We start from the raw sequence: 18,118 nt of genomic DNA on the forward strand, positions 1-18,118 counted from the left end.
CGCCCACCGACCGGGACCGGCCTCCGGGGGCTCCCGGCTGGAGAGGCCGCCAGCCCGACCTGCGGGGTGCCGGGAGAAGCCCCAGGCCTTAGGAAGCCTTTGAAGGGTGTCTCAGACGTGCTCGGCATCAGGTCTCCCACCACACAGCTGGCGTGTGCCGCGGGCCTTACCTCAGGGAGTTCACCCCCTTCTGTTAAAAGTAGTTCTTCTGCAAGCAGGGGGCATGGTATGTGAAATACAAATTAATAATCATCATCGTCAAACAACCGCGATACCCTTCATTTACTCATTTAGATATTCTTAGGAATTATGGCTAAGGCTCCATTGTTTTGTTACACTCTGATTTCATTTTTTCCCCACTAGCGATACTTTATGGGATCTTGCTATAGCTGAAGTGGAGAAGAGAGAAAACCCTGACGGTGATGGCAAGCACGTGGAAGTTTGGGAAAAATCAGTATTGTTTATGGGAAGCAAAAGCGGGGTACGCTAAATCCTGTGCAGTTCTGTGCTTTTCGAACATAGCTTGTGCCAGGGGAAATACCAGAGGTTTTGAGATATCAAGGTCCACTTCACTCTTCTAGAGGCAAAATATGTCACGTGCTGATTCCGCAGAGAGTAGGCATTCCACAGCGTGTGGACCACTTAGACATTGTTACAATTCCAATGTAACATCGGAGAGTAAGAACTCCATCTGGAGAGTCAGAACCTCAACTGTTGTTATGGGTGATGAGCTAATTCTTTGAGGCTTGGCTTCATTAATTTTTGTAAAAGAAACTGCTGGAAATAATAGTGCTCTCTTTAATGGTTTGACACATCAAATTTCCCCTTGTAAAGGTTTAACTGGTAACAATCCAATTTAAGTGCACTGATACCAGTTTTGGTGTAGGGGCCTTGACATCCTGCGATGAGTTGTGTTGTGTCAGACCTATCTGAGCATGCCTTATCAGTGATTGCAAACTCACGATTCCCCATACTTAAGGTTGCTTTAGCTCATTTTCCCATAAGTTTGGTCATTATTAACGTAGTATTTTTCTTCCCGTAGCATTTCTTTGTAAAGTACGTAAGGAAACATTTGCCTTTTTGGCCAAGGGAGTCGTATTTTTAAGAATACAATTTTTATTTTAGAATGATAGGGATATGTACAAACTTAATCAGCAACTTTTAAAATACCTTTCTCAGAGAACATACAATGACTCTTTAGATTCACCTGAAATTCACTGATTTGTGAGATAGGAAAGGACACAGGAGTAAGCCGTAGGAGTGCTAGCCCCTTCAGCGTGGCATGGTACGCACTGTCTGAATTTCAACAGGGTAAAGACATATTTTTCTGTATGTTTATTTGTATTTTAAGCGTTCTTTTATTTTCATAGGTTATAATTAATCTCAGCAGGAAACATCACATAAATGTATTATTAATAATTAAAAACTGTTAAACAGTTTAACAGAGTAGGCCAGGTTGATCATTAATGTTTAATTTTAAGCACACTAATCTTATTCCTGTATTTGTCATCTCTGTTAATTTATAATAACAGTAGTGAACTTGGTTCTGACAGAAAGTTGGCAGTTAACTTTCTGCTATAAGGCTACAATGACATGAGTTTACTCTTTTCTGGTACTTTATTATTGGAATGTTAAATGAGTGAGTTTAACGATACAACTTCTATGCTTTAATGACAGTACAGTGGAGTTCTTTGTTTTTAACTTCCAGGGAAAGACCACCATTATACTAAGGTGTCTTGAGAGGTATGTGCTAAACTTTTAAAAGTAGTTTTCAACTGTGGATCAGATTTTTACATAAATAGTTACATTGTGTGATAATTCATAATATATGTACACAGGCATTGTCTTCTGTGATGGGTGGGTCACTTATGGATAAACTTATTTCCCTTCATGACTGTCTGTAATCTGACACCCTTCAGTCTTTCTTCCTCGGTATCAGAGAGCTTAAATGACCATCTATGCAGACTGGTGCCGCTACTTCTCCGTCCTTAGCAACTGAGACCTGTTGTCTTAAAGTGTCCTCTCTGTACTGCTGTTTCTATGCCAAATTCTGAACTGACTGATAAGTATAATAAAATATAAATATAATTTAGTAACAGTAGCATTAACTTTATTTAGAGTATCTTGACAAAATGATGTTATTTTTCCTTGCATAGGGAAGAGATTCCAAAGCCAACATTAGCCTTGGAATATACTTTTGGAAGAAGGGCAAGGAGACACAATGCAGTGAGTATCCAGAAAATACAGTTTATATATATCTTATGCATATATATATATGTATATACACATATAAAAATAATGTATCATTTTATTCATATTAACTAGCCTAATTTTGTATTTCAGTCTGTAATATGTTTTTCTCTCTCACTAAAACACAGTAGATCAGATACCAAAGTGTAACACAAAGCGATCAGATTAATTTTTAAAAACTACCTTGTTTGTCACGTTTGAGTGCTTTTATTTTCCCATTATAACATGAGATGCATGCCCTTAAATTTGTCTTTAAAATGCAAAATGGGCGCAAACCATTGAAGATACTTTACAACCAGCTGTATGAGAGAACAAGTCATCTTAGAGGATGTTAAATTATAATTAGATTTTAGAGTTGTATGTCCATATCGCTAAATTTTGCACTGCAGATTATGTTGACAGAAATATTGAACTCATCACAGCACCACACTGCCCAGCAGTAATAACCACTGCTGCAGGTAATTGTTGTTTCTGTTACTGCAGCAGGGAGTGGAACATCTGACTCTGAAAGATAAAAATCACTTAAAGCTTTTCCCAGGAACGAAACACAAAGGTAGAAATTCATTACTTCTCCAGTTGCAGACTTCTCAAAAAGCTCTAGTCTTGAGCTGCAATAAACAAAAAGAAAGGGAAAAAACAGTCTGGGTTTTTTTTTTTTTGCATGTTTCTCATTAATCCTGCTGCTTCCTGACTTTTACTTTACCACAGTCATTCATCAGGACAGTCGTAGGCATGCCAGGAGCCCTCTGTAGGTGTGGTATGCGACTCCTTCGGCATGGAGCGTGGGTTTTTTTCAATTAGTTTTTTAGCAAATACTAATGAAATAATACATGTTCTTGTTCTGAGTCACTGTTTTGAAAAGCCAGTTTATCAGATGAAGATCTTCTCTTGGTGTTGCACAGCAGCAAACATTTCTAACACAAAGAAACTTTTTCAGCCTAAAGATATAGCTCATTTTTGGGAAGTAGGTGGTGGAACCTCATTGCTGGAACTGATTCGAATACCAATCACTAGCAACAACATAAGGTAAGAGATTAATATGATAATTCCAAGGTTAATTTGAGTTTTCTTTCAAAGTAAATCTCTAGACCTTTTATTGTGGAAAACTCTGAAAATGTAAGATAGAACACTTGTGATTTTTTTCTAAAAATCATTGTAATACCACTGATAGTTTGCTCTGACCTTCCTTTTCACAATTCTCTCCTAGTAAGGCAAGTTCTTAGCAATCTCCAGCAACAAGAGAGCAATAACACGAAGGAAATAGGTTGGCCTTAAGAAGGCAGAACAAGAAATACAGAAGTAGTGAAGATGTAGTATGTTTACGCTCAGTGAAAGCGGAAAAATCAACTTGGGACCATTCAAAAAATACAATCTGCTTCCTACTTCTTTATGCAAACATAGATGGGATCTCTGTGAGGGGCAGTATTTTAGGGTGAAAAACAAGGCAAAAGTTTTGGAGGAAAAAATAAAATAATGGGTTTTTGGGAAGTGAAGGGACCATCTGATGAGAAGATGACCATACAAGAGAGAGGATGCTTCTGAGAGGGACTAAAACTATTGAAATTATTCAAAGAGAGAGGGAGACAGGAAACTAGTGAGAATTAAGGGAATGTAGTGAGAAAAGTCTGTAAAAGTGATGGAATAGCATGGGAAGAAGAAATGCATGAAGAAGAGTTGCATAAAGAAATGGGAAGGTGATGGGGGGGCATTTTCTTTTTTCTCTGGTTAGGGGTGATGGAGTTGAAAGCGGAAGGGCAAAAAAGGATCAAAATACAGGCTTTGTATTATGAAGCATTGCTTTATTTCTTTGGTAGTGAGCTTTAACTTCTGTGGAAGAAAGAGAAGGGGAGATACAATTTCTGTCACGTACGTTCTACTGTTTTGGTTACTGACATAATGTCATTATTTAGTGAGATGCTAAAGACGGAAGGAAGAAACCCACTTCTGGCATGTGAAGCTTTATGTTTCTAGAAGAGCTTGGGGGGAAAAATCAGCTATCATTTTTCTACTGTTGCCTAAATGAACTTGACTGAGCTCCATCTCCAGGAGTCTTTTCTTCCCTTTTTACTGATAAGAAATCTTCTGATGTGGATGATATCAAGATCCTTTGTTGGGATTGCACCATTGTTCTCTAAGGCCACTTGTGTTCACAAGACAATATTTTAACTTACTACTCAGAAATCGTACCATGTCAACGTAATTGCTTTTCACTGATTTTCTCATCTGTCTGTAGCCAAGCAATTCGCTTATTTAAAAGTTCCATGAACTGTATCTAGTTCCACCAAAAGGCTTTTCACCAGATTCCCTCTTCCCCTCCCCAGCAATTTGAAGTGAAATTGGACATTCACTTTGGTTTGTAGTCTTTCTAACGCCACTCTGGTCTGGCATCCCCTTTTGCAAGTCAGGATGGAATGGGAAGAATGATTGCATCCCTTCAAATGGCTGCGATGGCGATGCTCCTTGCAGTCGCACTTCGTTGCGGTTCGAGTACTGGGAGGCAGGGTTTTGGAAGAAGGGGAGCAGTTGATGTGTAAAACATTTCTCATCATAATTCATCTTTAAAACCCTGATAATTGCAAAGTATGTCTTGAGTACTGGCTGCTTCTGTTTATCTTTCAGAAGACTTTCTCATACGCTCATTTGAGGTTCCAGCTAATTAGCAGAGTCCATCGCACAGAATATTGCCCTTAACCATTTTTTTCCATTTTGTATTAGAAAAGAGTCATGAAAGTACAGAACTTTCTAATGCATTGACGGTTAGGAAGGATCCTACCCATTTGCTAACGTTGCTTCATGTGGGACTGTAGAGTTACGAGATGGCAGGGATGCACAGTAGAAGTGCCCAGTCATGTAGTAAGAAGGAGCTGAATGGGCTGAGGATATTTGCATATTTTACTACTTTGAAACAAAGTCTCCAGAAACTAAAGTTTGATCTAGACAATCCCCCAAAACCTCTGATGGAGAGTTGCCAAAGTGATAGTACTGAACAAGAGACAGTGGAAAGGTTTCTTCAGAGCATCCTGAAAAGCCTTTGCTCTCACCATTTAGTTCTCTCTTAGCGTTTGTGTTTTCACATTTGCTGCTTTCACCATTTGTACTACAGGCGTGGTTGTGTGTGAAAGCCGGAATTGTCTCGTGCGCCAAGTTTTGACCAGATAATGCCCGTTTAATAGGTCATTTGCTGTGGTTCTTGTTTTGGATTTGTCCAAACCTAACGAACTCTGGACTACGATGGAGAAACTTCTGCAGGCCACCAGGAACCATGTGAACAAAATTTTAATGAAACTAGAAAAGACAAATCCTGAAGTAGCTACTGAAATTAAACAGAGGATGTGGAAAAATCTGCAGAGGGATCATCCAGTAAGTTACTTCTAATATTTTCTCCAGGTGTCACAGGCCTTTATACAGTTAAAGATAATGCTTTTGAAAATCATAAACAACTCTTTTAGATTTTTATGCATGACTGAAAATCCATTTGATGTAGATGAACCTGTTCACTGGAAAATTATAGCAATTTAATGAAAATTCAATAAGAGCAGAAACAAGGAAAGAAGGTTTCTTATATCTTTTTGTTAGATATCTAATGTGATTGTTATGGCATGTTACACCAATCAAAAGAAATAGTTTTAGAGTAGCAGTTTGCTTTTTTTTCCCCCCTCATCTTTTTTAAAATGAAGATGAAAACTAGAATGTACAAAAGTCATCTAGCAAGAGACTAGCTGAAGGTACAAATTTAAGCGAAGAATGTAGTTATAACAGCCATCAACATGACTATATACTTTGCATTTATTTAAATGTCTATCACAAACTCAATGCCTTTTGATAATCTGACAACTAATTAAATTATAAAGTTTCAGAAATGTTAACATCAGTCCTTTAAACATAATTGCTAACTAAATCCCTGGAAAAGCTAAACTAGATTATGCGCAATAGAAATGGAAAGTCATTGCGCGTTAAACCTCTGCAAATGTTGTGTGTATATAATGCATAAATAAGTACCTAACAGTTCAAAGACTTGCACATAAATCTGGTTACTGTAACTTCTATAAAATGCTGCAATACAGCAAGTGCTTCTGCAGCTCAGAAATTGAGAAGCAACTTTTAAGATTTTTGAGAAAGTGACACATGCAACACTCGGGAGGTGGGGAGTGTAGGGTTTGAGATCTGCTGGAGTACGAGAAGGTGGTTCACCAAAAGAAAATGCCTGCAAGCACACCTGGAACAATTCATGGCCACGGTGTCAAGTTTAGGTTTAGGGGCTTACATGTTGGAAAACCACAGCCTCTTTTCAGTAAGTGACAAGCGCAGCACCACCAGTTGTTAGAGAGAGAAGACCTGTGACCCTTGCCCTGGAGGGAACGCATTTCTACCCGCTAAGCTAGAATTTGTGTTCAGCCTTCATTGTCAAAACCAGAAGGGGTGCAAACAAAATGTTATGTTGTTACTCCTGGGTTCTCTTTAAACTTTCGTCATTTCCAAGGAAAAAGTGGTGTCAGTTTTGTGGCTTCTACAGCCAAAAAATTAAATGACAGTTTATGGAGATTTTTATTTGCCTTTTTACAGCTAACCATATTTTTATGATAAACAGGAACCGTTTCGGATCTTACAGGGTTTTTTTAAGGCTTAGCTATATTCCATTAGCCTGGGTAAGGGATTATTGGCTATGATGGTAAAACATAAATATATCGGGTGCAGGCCTTGTTTCAAAAGGCTGGGTGTGCCTCAAGTAGTCCGTAGCCAGAAGTTAAACCCATAGTGAAAAGATGAATAGGGCTCAGTATGCCAGCTTTACTGTTTCCGGGGTTATCCCAAATTCATTTTTTCTTAGTTAAGAAACTAACACTAATCGTTTTCAGTTCTATATCCTACACACCCAATTAGAAGTTACCATAATTTTGCTTTTGCTTGACAATGTATGAGTGAAGCGATAATTTTTTTCATCTGAAAGTGGAAGATTTTCAGTATTTGCAGCTTCTTACTACTACGCTGACTGCCATTTAACCTGGATGTGAGACAGCTGGCTTCGGAAGGGAACACTTAGCTCAGCCTCTGCTAGGACACACAGGCTCTCTTCCACAGAGCACAGCCTCTGCTCTCTTCCGCTCTGCTGCCGCGAAGGCAGCTTGACTGAATCATTGCGTGAACACCGAAGGGGATGGTCTCGTTCCATGCAGACTGCAGGAAAACCTTCCAGATAACTTGAGAATTATTGTAATCTACTGACTACAGCTTTTGTTAGAGGTTAACTATTTAACAGTTAAGTCCTCTACATCCCCAGAGCTATTTTCTTCCATTGATCTTCATTTGTACTTACATGGTTGTTAGGTGATGTTTCCCTCTTCTGCTCATACCAAACATTTGAAAACCACATTAAATATTTTTTAAACAAGTTTGGAATACACGGTGTGAGGAGGACAAATGTGTGACCCATGCAAATGTGCACTTTAATTTACCTGAGCTTTTGTCTCTATTACTTTGGGCGTGATGCACGGAGGGGAGTATGTCAGAGCACCACTCCTACTCATGTAAACTGGCAGTTGTTCTGTGAATTTCTGGGGGTTTTCCCCCTTTCCCTTCCTGTCTGACGCTGGAACTGGGCTATATAATGTGAGAGCCTTTTATTGTCAGTATGTGTTCTGACTGCTCAGAGGGGTTATTTCCCGAGCATTTATGAAGAAAATGAGAAGATTGTATAATATGAATACTGCATTCTAACTTGAGGGTTTGAAAAAAACAGACCTTGTCTTCTGTGAGTTAGTTTTACCTCCTTTCAGTTGTTTTAACTGTTGCAGTCTTTTACAATTCATTTACGCCGCTTAACTGTCATCTATCTGTTTAATAGGATTATGAGTTAATTGACCCTTTTCCAATACCCTTGGTGATAATTGGAAGCAAATATGATGTTTTTCAAGTAAGTAATGTTTTTCTTTTTTCAATAATGAAAAGATTCCTGGTAAGAATTCTAGATAATAAACTCTTCATGTTGTAATAATAATTTGAACAACAGTATGGCCAGTCAGCCTTCTACCAGAAAAAAACCCTTTCCATCCAAGGGCATTATGGAAGGCATACTGTCTTTCCATAATGGAAGAGGATTTTTGAGATATATGTGGAAAGTCTTGAGATGGAAGTTGCTGCAGACCAAGGAGAGAAGCAAGAAAACATCATGTTGATGACTTCCTTTTATGATGGAGAAATCTCAGGCCCTACTGAGAGCGACTGTAACCATATGGCAGTGAAAAGGGGGCACCTCATGTCAGCCGGACAGATTCTTTGGTAGTGGTGGCAGCACAAACAGCAAACTGGCATTTCAGTTTGGAACTCTTTTTTTAGGTACCTCTTAAATTTGAGAGACAAGTGAGTAATTGGATTTTTTAGGAGGGAGGGGAAAGAAGCGCCATGGTACTGCTGGATTCTCTCCCAGGACGTTAAAAACCCAAACACATGTATACTCAGTTTTCAAGCAGCACTTGATCATGAGAAACTGGACCAGTATGTGTGATTTTTAGCTGCTGTGCTGGCAGCCTGTGCTCTCCGGGTGACTACATAGCGCGTCGATACTTGGCTGGCCCTGACAATTTTTACTGATAAGGTACTGTGCCTTCTCTCACACTGGGCTTTATGCTGAGACAGAACCTCTTTAAGAATCAGTGACTCTCACATAATTAGCACAGAATAGCAGCCACATTCCCTGGGGTCTACAGACAGACCCCAGCAGCCTTCACTGGGACCAGGTTTTCACCTACTTTGCTCAGGGAAGGCCATCTGTTTGATCTTGTATTAAAGAAACACTGATAAAAAGGTATTTTCGTGCACCTTTCAAACCTTGCAGGTATTAGAATTTATAGAGCACCTACCCAAAGGTTTACTAAAAGTGAAATATTTGCACAGGAAAACTCCAGGTTCTGCTAGTAGGCACCATTTCTACTTCTAAAAATTTAAACCAAAATGAAACAAATTAATTGTGAATATTTAATACACATTCCCAATTAAGAAACCTTTTTCTGGGGTAACATGTTGCCTGAGTTAGGCTCCCTCTGTGAAAAAGAAACAAAGGGAAATTGTGACATTTCTTTTCAGAGTAGGCCGTTACTGATTCTGTCTTAGGATATAATTATGCTGACAGCTGAAAGCCTTGTATATTGCAGCCTAAGTGCATTGCAGTTTATACAAAAAATGAAAAGTTCTAGCTGTAATATTTTGTTTCTTTCTTTCTTCTCTATGTTTTCCAATACCGACTTTTTCAGGAGTTTGAGTCTGAAATGCGGAAAATAATAAGCAAGACACTTCGCTTTGTTTCACATTATTATGGAGCATCATTAGTGGTGTGTATCTTGGGTTTCTAACTAAGGGTAGAGATGAGCAATATTTGTGTTGCAAGCCAATACTTTATAAAATGCAAGTGTTAAATCCCTTTTTCTCTAGGAGTTTTGTTTGGCTTACAGTAGCTTTCTTCATGAACTAATCTGTCAGACGGGTTATAGGTGTTGGCAGGGTATGGATGGGTACACCTTGTGAAGAAACAAACTATATAATTCCCAGGATCAGCAAAAACTAAATCAAAATAGTTATCTGGTAGCCAGCTCGGTTCCCACATCGGGTTTACCGCATGTCTGGCAACACTTCATTTTTGTGCAGGAAAGAAGGATGGGGAAAAAAATTACTGCCCTGGAAAGAGTTAGAGAACTGGCCCTTTTGGCAGAAGCATGAACTTCTGCCTAGTGACCTGGCTTCAGCAGACGGACAAACTTGGATCCAAGGGCTCATCTTCACAGCAGTTGAAGTATACCAGGTTATCACACTTAGAGTGCTGAAAAACAAAGGCAGAGATTTTTTTACAGTAATGAGTAGGAACTGCTAGCCTTGAGGACAGTGAGTTATGAGGATACGTGAATTGATTTTGAATTGTCTCCAGAGTGAAGGCAGAAGTATGCATGCCCAGGTTTACAGTCCAAAAAAGCTGCCTTTCGGGCTCCATACATCAGAATATGGTCCTAATTATATCAGCCATTGTTTATGTAATAAATAACATTTAATAGTGGCTTATTTTGATTACCAAACAACCTAAGTTGGCTTTAAATTGTTACAATCATGGTATGTCCGTTTGCATCCACGTAAAATTGAACAGCGTTTGTACTTGGCACCTGAATTCATCTTTTGTGAACTGAGAATACAACTGTCTTGATTTAACATTTTTGTTTTCTAAAAAGTATTTAAGCAGTAACATTTATTTAAGCAATAAATATTTATTTAAACAATAATATTTATTATTGTAATTGAAAATTAAATACTAGGAGCTTAAAACTCTTTGGCTGCTAAATCCCGATTCCCATTGAAATGAGTGGGAGAGACTTAATTTCCCACAGTAGGGATCTGACTTCTTTCTCAAAGACATGAATCTGTTCATGAAAAGCCCTTAGACAGCAATAAGCTTGCTGTTTGAGAAGATATTCTGGGAGTTGCTTTCCGATAAATCTGTACCAGTTCTGCTGCTACCAATCTGCTTTTATGCTGTGTGAACACTTTTATCGTTATTCATTACATTTCTGAATGTTTATGGTATTCTGCATAATTTTGATGTAGTTTCACAGACTGGTTTGGCATTAATCTTAGGCAAAAGATTTGTGTCTCATAATGCGTGTACTTCAAAAGTTGTGAATCAATATTTTTAAATTTATTATTTCACCTTTATGCTATTTTCCATTTAAACTTTCTTGATCTATATATTCAGTGACAAATACATTTGTTGGGAAAGGGAGGGTGAGATTTTTAGCCTAGTAAATTTAGTAAACGTATACCGAATCTAATGAGGTCGGGAATTAGCCAGGTTCTGCCTGAAATCCTCTGTGCAGGTGACGTAATGTTTCTGTGATGGAAGATCATGATGTGTATTTTGTTTTCTGATTCATTTAGTTTACCAGTAAATCTGAGGCTCACCTGCTGAAAGCCCGTGCTCTTATTAATCACTTGGCATTTGGCTATGATAAAAGGTAATATATTTATTGTCCCGCTGTTAAATGTCTTTCCCAGAGTCTGAAAGTACTTAATAAAAAATAATCACTAAAACTGTTTTTTAAGATTAAATATGATCTCTGAAAGATTCTTGCTTATGGACTGAGTCACTCCTGCAACTCATCTGCCTGGCTCTGCTCAGGACAGCGATAACTCCTTGGTTTTGATCCCCAAACTGATGGATCAGAAACATGGTCACCACTGGAGTTGAGCAGATTTTTGTTTATGTGTACCTGTATGCAAAGCCCAGTAGGAGTCTGGTTTTGGCTAGAATAATGTCGTCTCTCGCCGATCGTTTAATGCTCACTTGATACATTTTCTCCGTTTAGCAAGTCTGTGTCCGTGGATCACAGCAAACCTCTGTTTATACCGGCCGGCCTGGATTCACTCAGCCAAATAGGTGAGCGTGTTTCCTCCTCATTGTGGGTGTTAACTCACTCCTTTTGAAAATGAGAACAAAATCTTATGGAAATAAAAAAGTTAAATTATAGCACATCAGCATCAGTTTTAACAGATTGTTGAAGGAAATGGCTTAGAAAGTATAAAATTATGATTCAGTGTTTATATTACTGAGAATTACGCGTACAGTTTTGTTGGGTAATTTAATAATATATTGGGACTGCTTCAAATAGGAAAGCACCAACGTGCTTAGATCCAGAAGAAAATACAATATCCAGTACCACTCAGCCAATTTCATGGTAGGAGATCACTGTGTTTCCAACTTGTTGCAGCTTGACACCGTAGAAGGTAAAATAGTAGATGGATCATTATCCAAAATGATTAGATGACTTGAGTTGTTACGAGAAGACTTTGTGCTGCGCTGTCACCCTTAGGACCCCCACCCGCCTCTGACAGCGACATCGGAAAGCTGCGTGCAAACACACCTTTGGAACTGTGGAAACAAGTATTTGGGAAAACCTTTCCTCCCGAGGTGGGTGTTTCCGTGGCTGCTGCACAGCCGCTCTTCTCCCAGAACGGTAGGAATGGCACTGCTTGTTTGTCTCTGCCCAGGCCAGTGACGGGGATTTGGGTCTCACGTAGCAGTCCCGGTTCTTCCAACCTCTTTACTTAGCTTCCACATCCCCAGAAGTGCTGAGGTAACCCCTGTTTTTCCCAAAGTTACACCCTCGCCTTTCATGGCACTGAGAGACGAGTTGTGCTCAGCCCTTCTGGAGTTTGACAAGGTGACGTATCCCCTAATGCCGAAAGCAATGGCAGTGATGGTCCAAGGGGAGAGCTCTTCCTGGCTGCAGCTGGTGCTCCTCCTTCTCCTAGGGCACGAGGCTTGGAATGGCACCAGGGTGTTGGAGTTCCTTGCCAAAATCTGTCAGTTTTGCTGTGGAAAGTGTGTGGATTTTCAAGGAAATTAGAATCCTTTGGTACCTCCCGTAGTGATAAATGTTCTGCGTACTTCAGAAGTGCCTGGTCTCAAGAGGCCAACCCCCAAATACTTCTTTGCAATAAAAGTAATTGCTGTTGTTAGGAAATCAAATTCTGCTTCAGTTTGACCCGAACAAATACAGGCTGCCACTTTCTCCTTGTGTGCTAGCCTGTGCTCACCGTTCTTTCTCCCTGTCCAGTTCCTGCCTACGGCGTACCTGGGCAGGCCCTAGGAATTCAGTCAGGGCTGTGAAACCGCACCTCAAATTATCACAGAATCATAGAATCACAGACTGGTTTGGGTTAGAAGGGACCTCAAAGATCATCTAGTTCTAACCCCCCCGCCATGGGCAGGGACACCTGCAAAAATTATGGTGCAGTCTGGGCTTTTTCTAGTTTTTCATCTGTGGATCCCCATTCTCGGTGAGGAGTTGTCCGAGTTCACCCTCTCCCGCTCATTTGCCTCTACATCCCAAACCTACAAATTGTTTCAGGTGCTTTGTGACCAGGATAAATTGTCACTACGATCCCGTTCTCAGTACAGTATGCCCCAATGTGAGAAGGGCTAAACTTTACTTTTTGTTTATAGTTTGCTCTTACAGTTTCTTAAGATTCCCCCCTACACCGAGTAACTCCTGAACTCCCCCTGAAACAGCTGGAGAAATGGATGCATTTCTCATCTCGCAAGCTCTGTCAGCGCTCTAAGCTATTGGTCCAATTAAAGAAGGTTTCAAGATTTGCCAAGTAGATTCCCAGTCTTCTGTTTTGGTTCCAAAATACGCTTTAACCTTTAAAGCTGGTTTTCTGCACTGGAAATTGCATTTGCCGTCTCCTCATCTGACAATAATTCTGCCTTATTTTATTCCCCCATTTGCTAATTTCCATTTGCTCTGAGTAGGGAGAAATGTGCAGGTCAACATTTTGTAAAAATCCTTTATTTGAGAGTGTTGCTTTCTATTTGTGCATTTGCTTCAATTAAAGTTATAATTCCCTCAAGGTGAGCAAATGAAAACTCAGGTGTTTGGCAAAAAGATAGTGATCAGTTTCTCAGCCACTGAAGCAACACTTCTGGTAACCAGGACGGAGTTCTGGTCTCGAGCGTTAAATGCGCTAGCAAGAGTGACCTCAACCACGCCCAAACGTCATGGGCCAGAGCGGATGTTTTCTCTTTGAGGGGAGAATAACGGACACCTGCCAAATAGGAATATTTTCTTTCCTGTGAGATCTAGCTGCTCCGTTACTTTCTCATCATTTTACCGACCAAAGCAGGGTTTTTTTTGTGTAGCCAACCGTTGTCCTGTCGCACACAATTTCTCCCCAAGTGCAAGGTTTTAACACGCTTGTATTAAAAGCAAATGCTTCCCTTAGATCTACAGCGTAGCATTTTCTTCTTGAAAGAACAGAAGATAAATTTTCTCATCTGGGTTTTTGTCATTTCTTCTTTCAGAGTTTCTGTGATTTACAAGATACCAAGGACCCTGGGCAGGATTTACAGTATGCCGAGTATGAAGTCGATGCCATGAGAACCCAGAAGAACCAGGTGTGTGGTAGTTCTCAAGTTGCTGCTCCCAGTCAGGCATTCCGGAGCCACCAGCACTGCTGAATTAATTGTAGAATATACTCAGGGGCCCCTTCTTGCCTTGAAATAGCCGCAACTTTCCTTTTCAGCTTCATAGTGGGTTGGGTTTGGGTTTTTTTCCAATAAGCCGGTAGAGCATCATTAGATCTTAAAGTTTTCGCTCTGTAGTTTCTTTAGAAATGCGTAAGTCACATTTTCCCTCTAACTGCCTTGCAGAATTATGTCACTAAAATAATACTGAAGGAAAGCTGTGAATAAGGCACCAATTTCTTTGTTTCTGTACCCTGCACTCAATTGGCTGTTGACTAGCTGAAAGTCTAGGAAGGGGTACCAAGGTTTGGAGTGGGGGCTGTTCACTTGTCTTACTTTTGTCTTTCTCCCTCCAAACTTATTTCCACTGGAAAGGTAGTGAGCTGGTACCATTTCTGACACGCGTTTGCAGGCTGCGTGCGTCCTGTCTTGAACAGAGTGAACGGAATTATTACACATAGAGATACTTGGCTTAACCCCTGAATCCCAGGAAAGACCTTTAGTAATAAAGGGTCTTTTTTTTTTCCTTATTAATTGTGAAGTGGCTACATCTGTGGTGTGTTAGTTTTGTAGAAGAATTCTGTGGCAAACTAGACAAAGGTTAGAACATTGCCGTACAGGTACCCCTGCGTAAGATCACGTCAGTAGAAATACTGTACGTAGTCTTCCTCAGTGTCGTAGGTCGGGGTCGGTAACGTCAATCCAAGGCTTGTCTGTTTTCCTTTCGTTGGATGAAGTGTCCCATACTGAGTCTGGAAAGGCTCCGTTTCCTATAGGTTCATTTGTTTCACAGAACATCCTTTGCTGGAATGACTGAGAAGCATCCCACCCTATTCCCACAGCTCGCGTGGGGGCCGTTGGCACACCAGTAACTTCTTGTGGAGGTCGTTACTGCAGTTGAAGGAGGTTTTTCTGACTGCTCCAAGGTGACGGATTGTACCAGCCTAGATCTCCGGTGCTTTTACAGAGCCCCGTGCTCAAGAGGAAGGGCAGTTTTGTTGGCGCGCGCGGCAGTTGGTCTCAGCTAACCCCAGAATGCCGTGGCACGTTTCATCTTTTGGCACGGCTGTAACAGAAAGCCCAAGGATTAGAGTGGTACTGCCCTCCTGTTTTTTAGACTTCAGTGAGATTGCCTAAGGCAGCAAACCCACAGTTACCTGGTCCAAAGACAGACATGAATAATGTGAAAGAATAAAGCTTCTAATAATAAATAATTTCACGAATCCCCTGCAGTCTTTGAACTTGCACATTACTGTAATATCCTGTTAATGTAGGCATCGGTTCTGAATTTCTGTTACATCAAGAGCAGTCTTAGAAATCATTAAAATGTGTGAAGCACATTGCTTTGGGAATTTACAATGTAATCTCACACTCAGTGTATCTGTATATCTCCAAGTAACTGCAGGGGGTCCTGGGTTTGTTATCTTTAGATACTGCTTACGGCGTGCCGTAATTAAATCCTGTAGGAAATTATTAATTTTCTGGTTTTAAACAAAAGAGAGGCTTTTAGAATCTTAATCTGTTCGAGGGCATTGCAAACCAGTGTAGCTTCTTTTAGTTGGACCTACAAGTAATTTGAGCATTAAAGAGAAAATGACTTTTGTTATCTGCAGCTGTTTCCTAAACTTCTCTGCCATGAGGTCCAATTATTACAAGATTATTTGCACATTATTAGGATGGTTGATACACCAAGAACTTCATTCAGTCTGAAATGCGCCCAGATAGCAAGATACACCTGGAGGCACGGAACTCAGTAGTCGCAGTGATGCTTGAAGTGGTTTTGGATTGCCCACAGTTATATGAAAAGTGGCACAAAAATCCTATTTCTCAAGCCACGTTTTAAATGAATCGTAAACCTGACATTCTTTATAGAGCCTCGTGGTACCTGCGGGGCGGGAGGAGCAGTATATTAAGCTGTTTAATGTGCATCGTGGTGCTTAATGCAGTTATGGGACGTAATGCAAAATGGAAGTTTTCTGTGACGTCAGTGTAGATTTTAAAAGCACTGGAGTGCATGTTATTGTTTTTCTCGGTTACTTAACCTGCCACTTTGGACTCTGGGCGATCACCAGTTTGCTTGTTTATCTCCAAGATAAGCCTTAAAGGCAAAATAAACACACAATCATAGCAACAGAAATAAAACACAGCCCCTGCCGCTGAGTCTGCTGGAAGAGCTAGCATTCCTGACTGGCACTGCGGTCTTGGTCAGGGCTGCGCAGTAATACTGGAACGGATTTCGCGGAAACGGAGGCCACGTAAAGCTTCATCAGATCAATTCCAACGTTGTAACCTTGGTTGAATGGTTTGTCTGGAGCTTGGCTTTGTACACTCTGGCTGAGTAAGAGGTTAAATTCTCAAGTATAAAATTAGAAAACGTTGTTTCATAAGAAGTATGGAAACAGAAAAGTACCTGGCTCGCTCCCATGTACTCGCTGTCAGCTGAGATTTATCTGATGCACCTCTCGGCTGTAGAAGTTAGGAGTGCAGCTCATCAAGAGAGTTTTCTTTGAGGCCAGATTATTTTGCCTCCTTTACTATTTTCAGAGCTAGCTGAGACCTGCTAACTCTATTCCTAGACCTTTTTGCTCTGGAAATCTCTTGAGTTCTGTCTTTTCTCCTCGCTGTGCCTTTGTTCAAGACAGAGCCCACCTCCCTCTCAACTATGCCCTTTCACCCCCCCCAGACCTGTAACGTGCAGGTGTAAATCGGACAGTGCTGTTGCAGTTGTTTACCGCTTCATCCTGCGGAGCTAAGCTCCGAAAGAGAGGACACAGCACCAGGGACCTTTATAGAACATGTGGTTTGGATGTATTTCTTAACGAGCAGATGCTGTCTGGGAGCGACTGGAATTTTGTGCCCTCAAGATTCAAGGAAACCATGAATTTTGCATACTTACTAGGCCTTAACCGTGTAGCTTGCTGTTAGCTCTTCACACAGCCTGCACAAAACATCAACAAGATGGCAAACCCTCAGCCATTTCTCTCCAGTCTGGCCTTATGGGTGTTGCTGCTGCAAGCTCACCTGAACTTCATTTTAGGGAGCCATAGCAAAGATGCGATGCTTCCCATAGCAAAGGTGGCAGAAACGTGTGAAACGGCAGTTTCTGTCAGGCAGTGCTGGTTCCTGTGTTTAAAGCACAGGGGATGTTACATTTCTGTGCGCTCAGTGGGAGCCTGGTTTCTAAAACTGAATGCCTAAGGCCCCACACCACACTTTGACACCCTAGAAAGCAAGTATCTAGGACTCAATTAAAAAAAAAATCTTGCTCCCTCTGTGAGAGCAAACGTGGCAAAATTTAAGGCACTTTTATATAATTCTGTTGAAAATAAAACCCACACTGTACATTTTCTGTGCTACACTGAAAAACATTTGTAGGTGCCTCACATGTTTGGGTGACTCATGTGAGTATCACACCACTTTCAGTAACGAGGAGATGAGATTAATGTGTGTGTGTGTGTTTGTCTTTTAGGAACTTGAACAATACAAAAGAAATGCCTCGAAATCCTGGAAAGAAATGGATTTTGACCCTGACTGAAGAACTGCTACAGGTGTCTATAGTTTAACATTTACAAAATTATTTAATTGTTCTAATATTCTATTAACAATACAATCAGATGAAGTTGAAAATATACAATATTAAACTACAAAATTAGTACTTATGAAGCATTCCTGTTGTTATTTTTAAATAAAAATAGGGTTTTATTTTTAGTCATAGGATGTTTTTTGTTGGAAGGGCCCTTACAGACCATCTAGTTCCAACCCCCCTGCCATGGGCAGGGACACCTTCCACTAGACCAGGTTGCTCAAAGCCTCATCCAGCCTGGCCTTGGACACTCCCAGGGATGGGGCAGCCTGGCTTCACTCCAA

General features: G+C 40.5%; 1 protein-coding gene across 1 annotated transcript; it reads left to right on the forward strand.

Moving 5' to 3' along the window:
• The first annotated feature begins 367 nt into the window (after window positions 1-367).
• DYNC2LI1 (dynein, cytoplasmic 2, light intermediate chain 1) lies at window positions 368-17,786 on the forward strand. Its single transcript, XM_010156677.1, has 12 exons — window positions 368-481; window positions 1,709-1,743; window positions 2,157-2,226; window positions 3,188-3,276; window positions 5,424-5,610; window positions 8,093-8,161; window positions 9,498-9,575; window positions 11,164-11,240; window positions 11,592-11,662; window positions 12,096-12,193; window positions 14,090-14,182; window positions 17,721-17,786. The coding sequence occupies exons 1-12, from the start codon at window positions 464-466 to the stop codon at window positions 17,784-17,786; spliced, it is 951 nt and encodes a 316-aa protein (XP_010154979.1). The 5' UTR covers window positions 368-463.
• Window positions 17,787-18,118: the final 332 nt, after the last annotated feature.

This window comes from Eurypyga helias, unplaced genomic scaffold (genome assembly GCF_000690775.1).
Source record: "Eurypyga helias isolate BGI_N326 unplaced genomic scaffold, ASM69077v1 scaffold22838, whole genome shotgun sequence".
In the NCBI taxonomy this organism is placed as follows: Eukaryota; Metazoa; Chordata; class Aves; order Eurypygiformes; family Eurypygidae; genus Eurypyga; species Eurypyga helias.

Excerpts from the sequence above, each read along its gene's own strand:
- DYNC2LI1 (XM_010156677.1), top strand. Across the intron at positions 9,576-11,163 it reads ATTATGGAGCATCATTAGTG|TTTACCAGTAAATCTGAGGC; the intron begins GTGTGTATCTTG and ends TGATTCATTTAG. Across the intron at positions 14,183-17,720 it reads TGAGAACCCAGAAGAACCAG|GAACTTGAACAATACAAAAG; the intron begins GTGTGTGGTAGT and ends TTTGTCTTTTAG.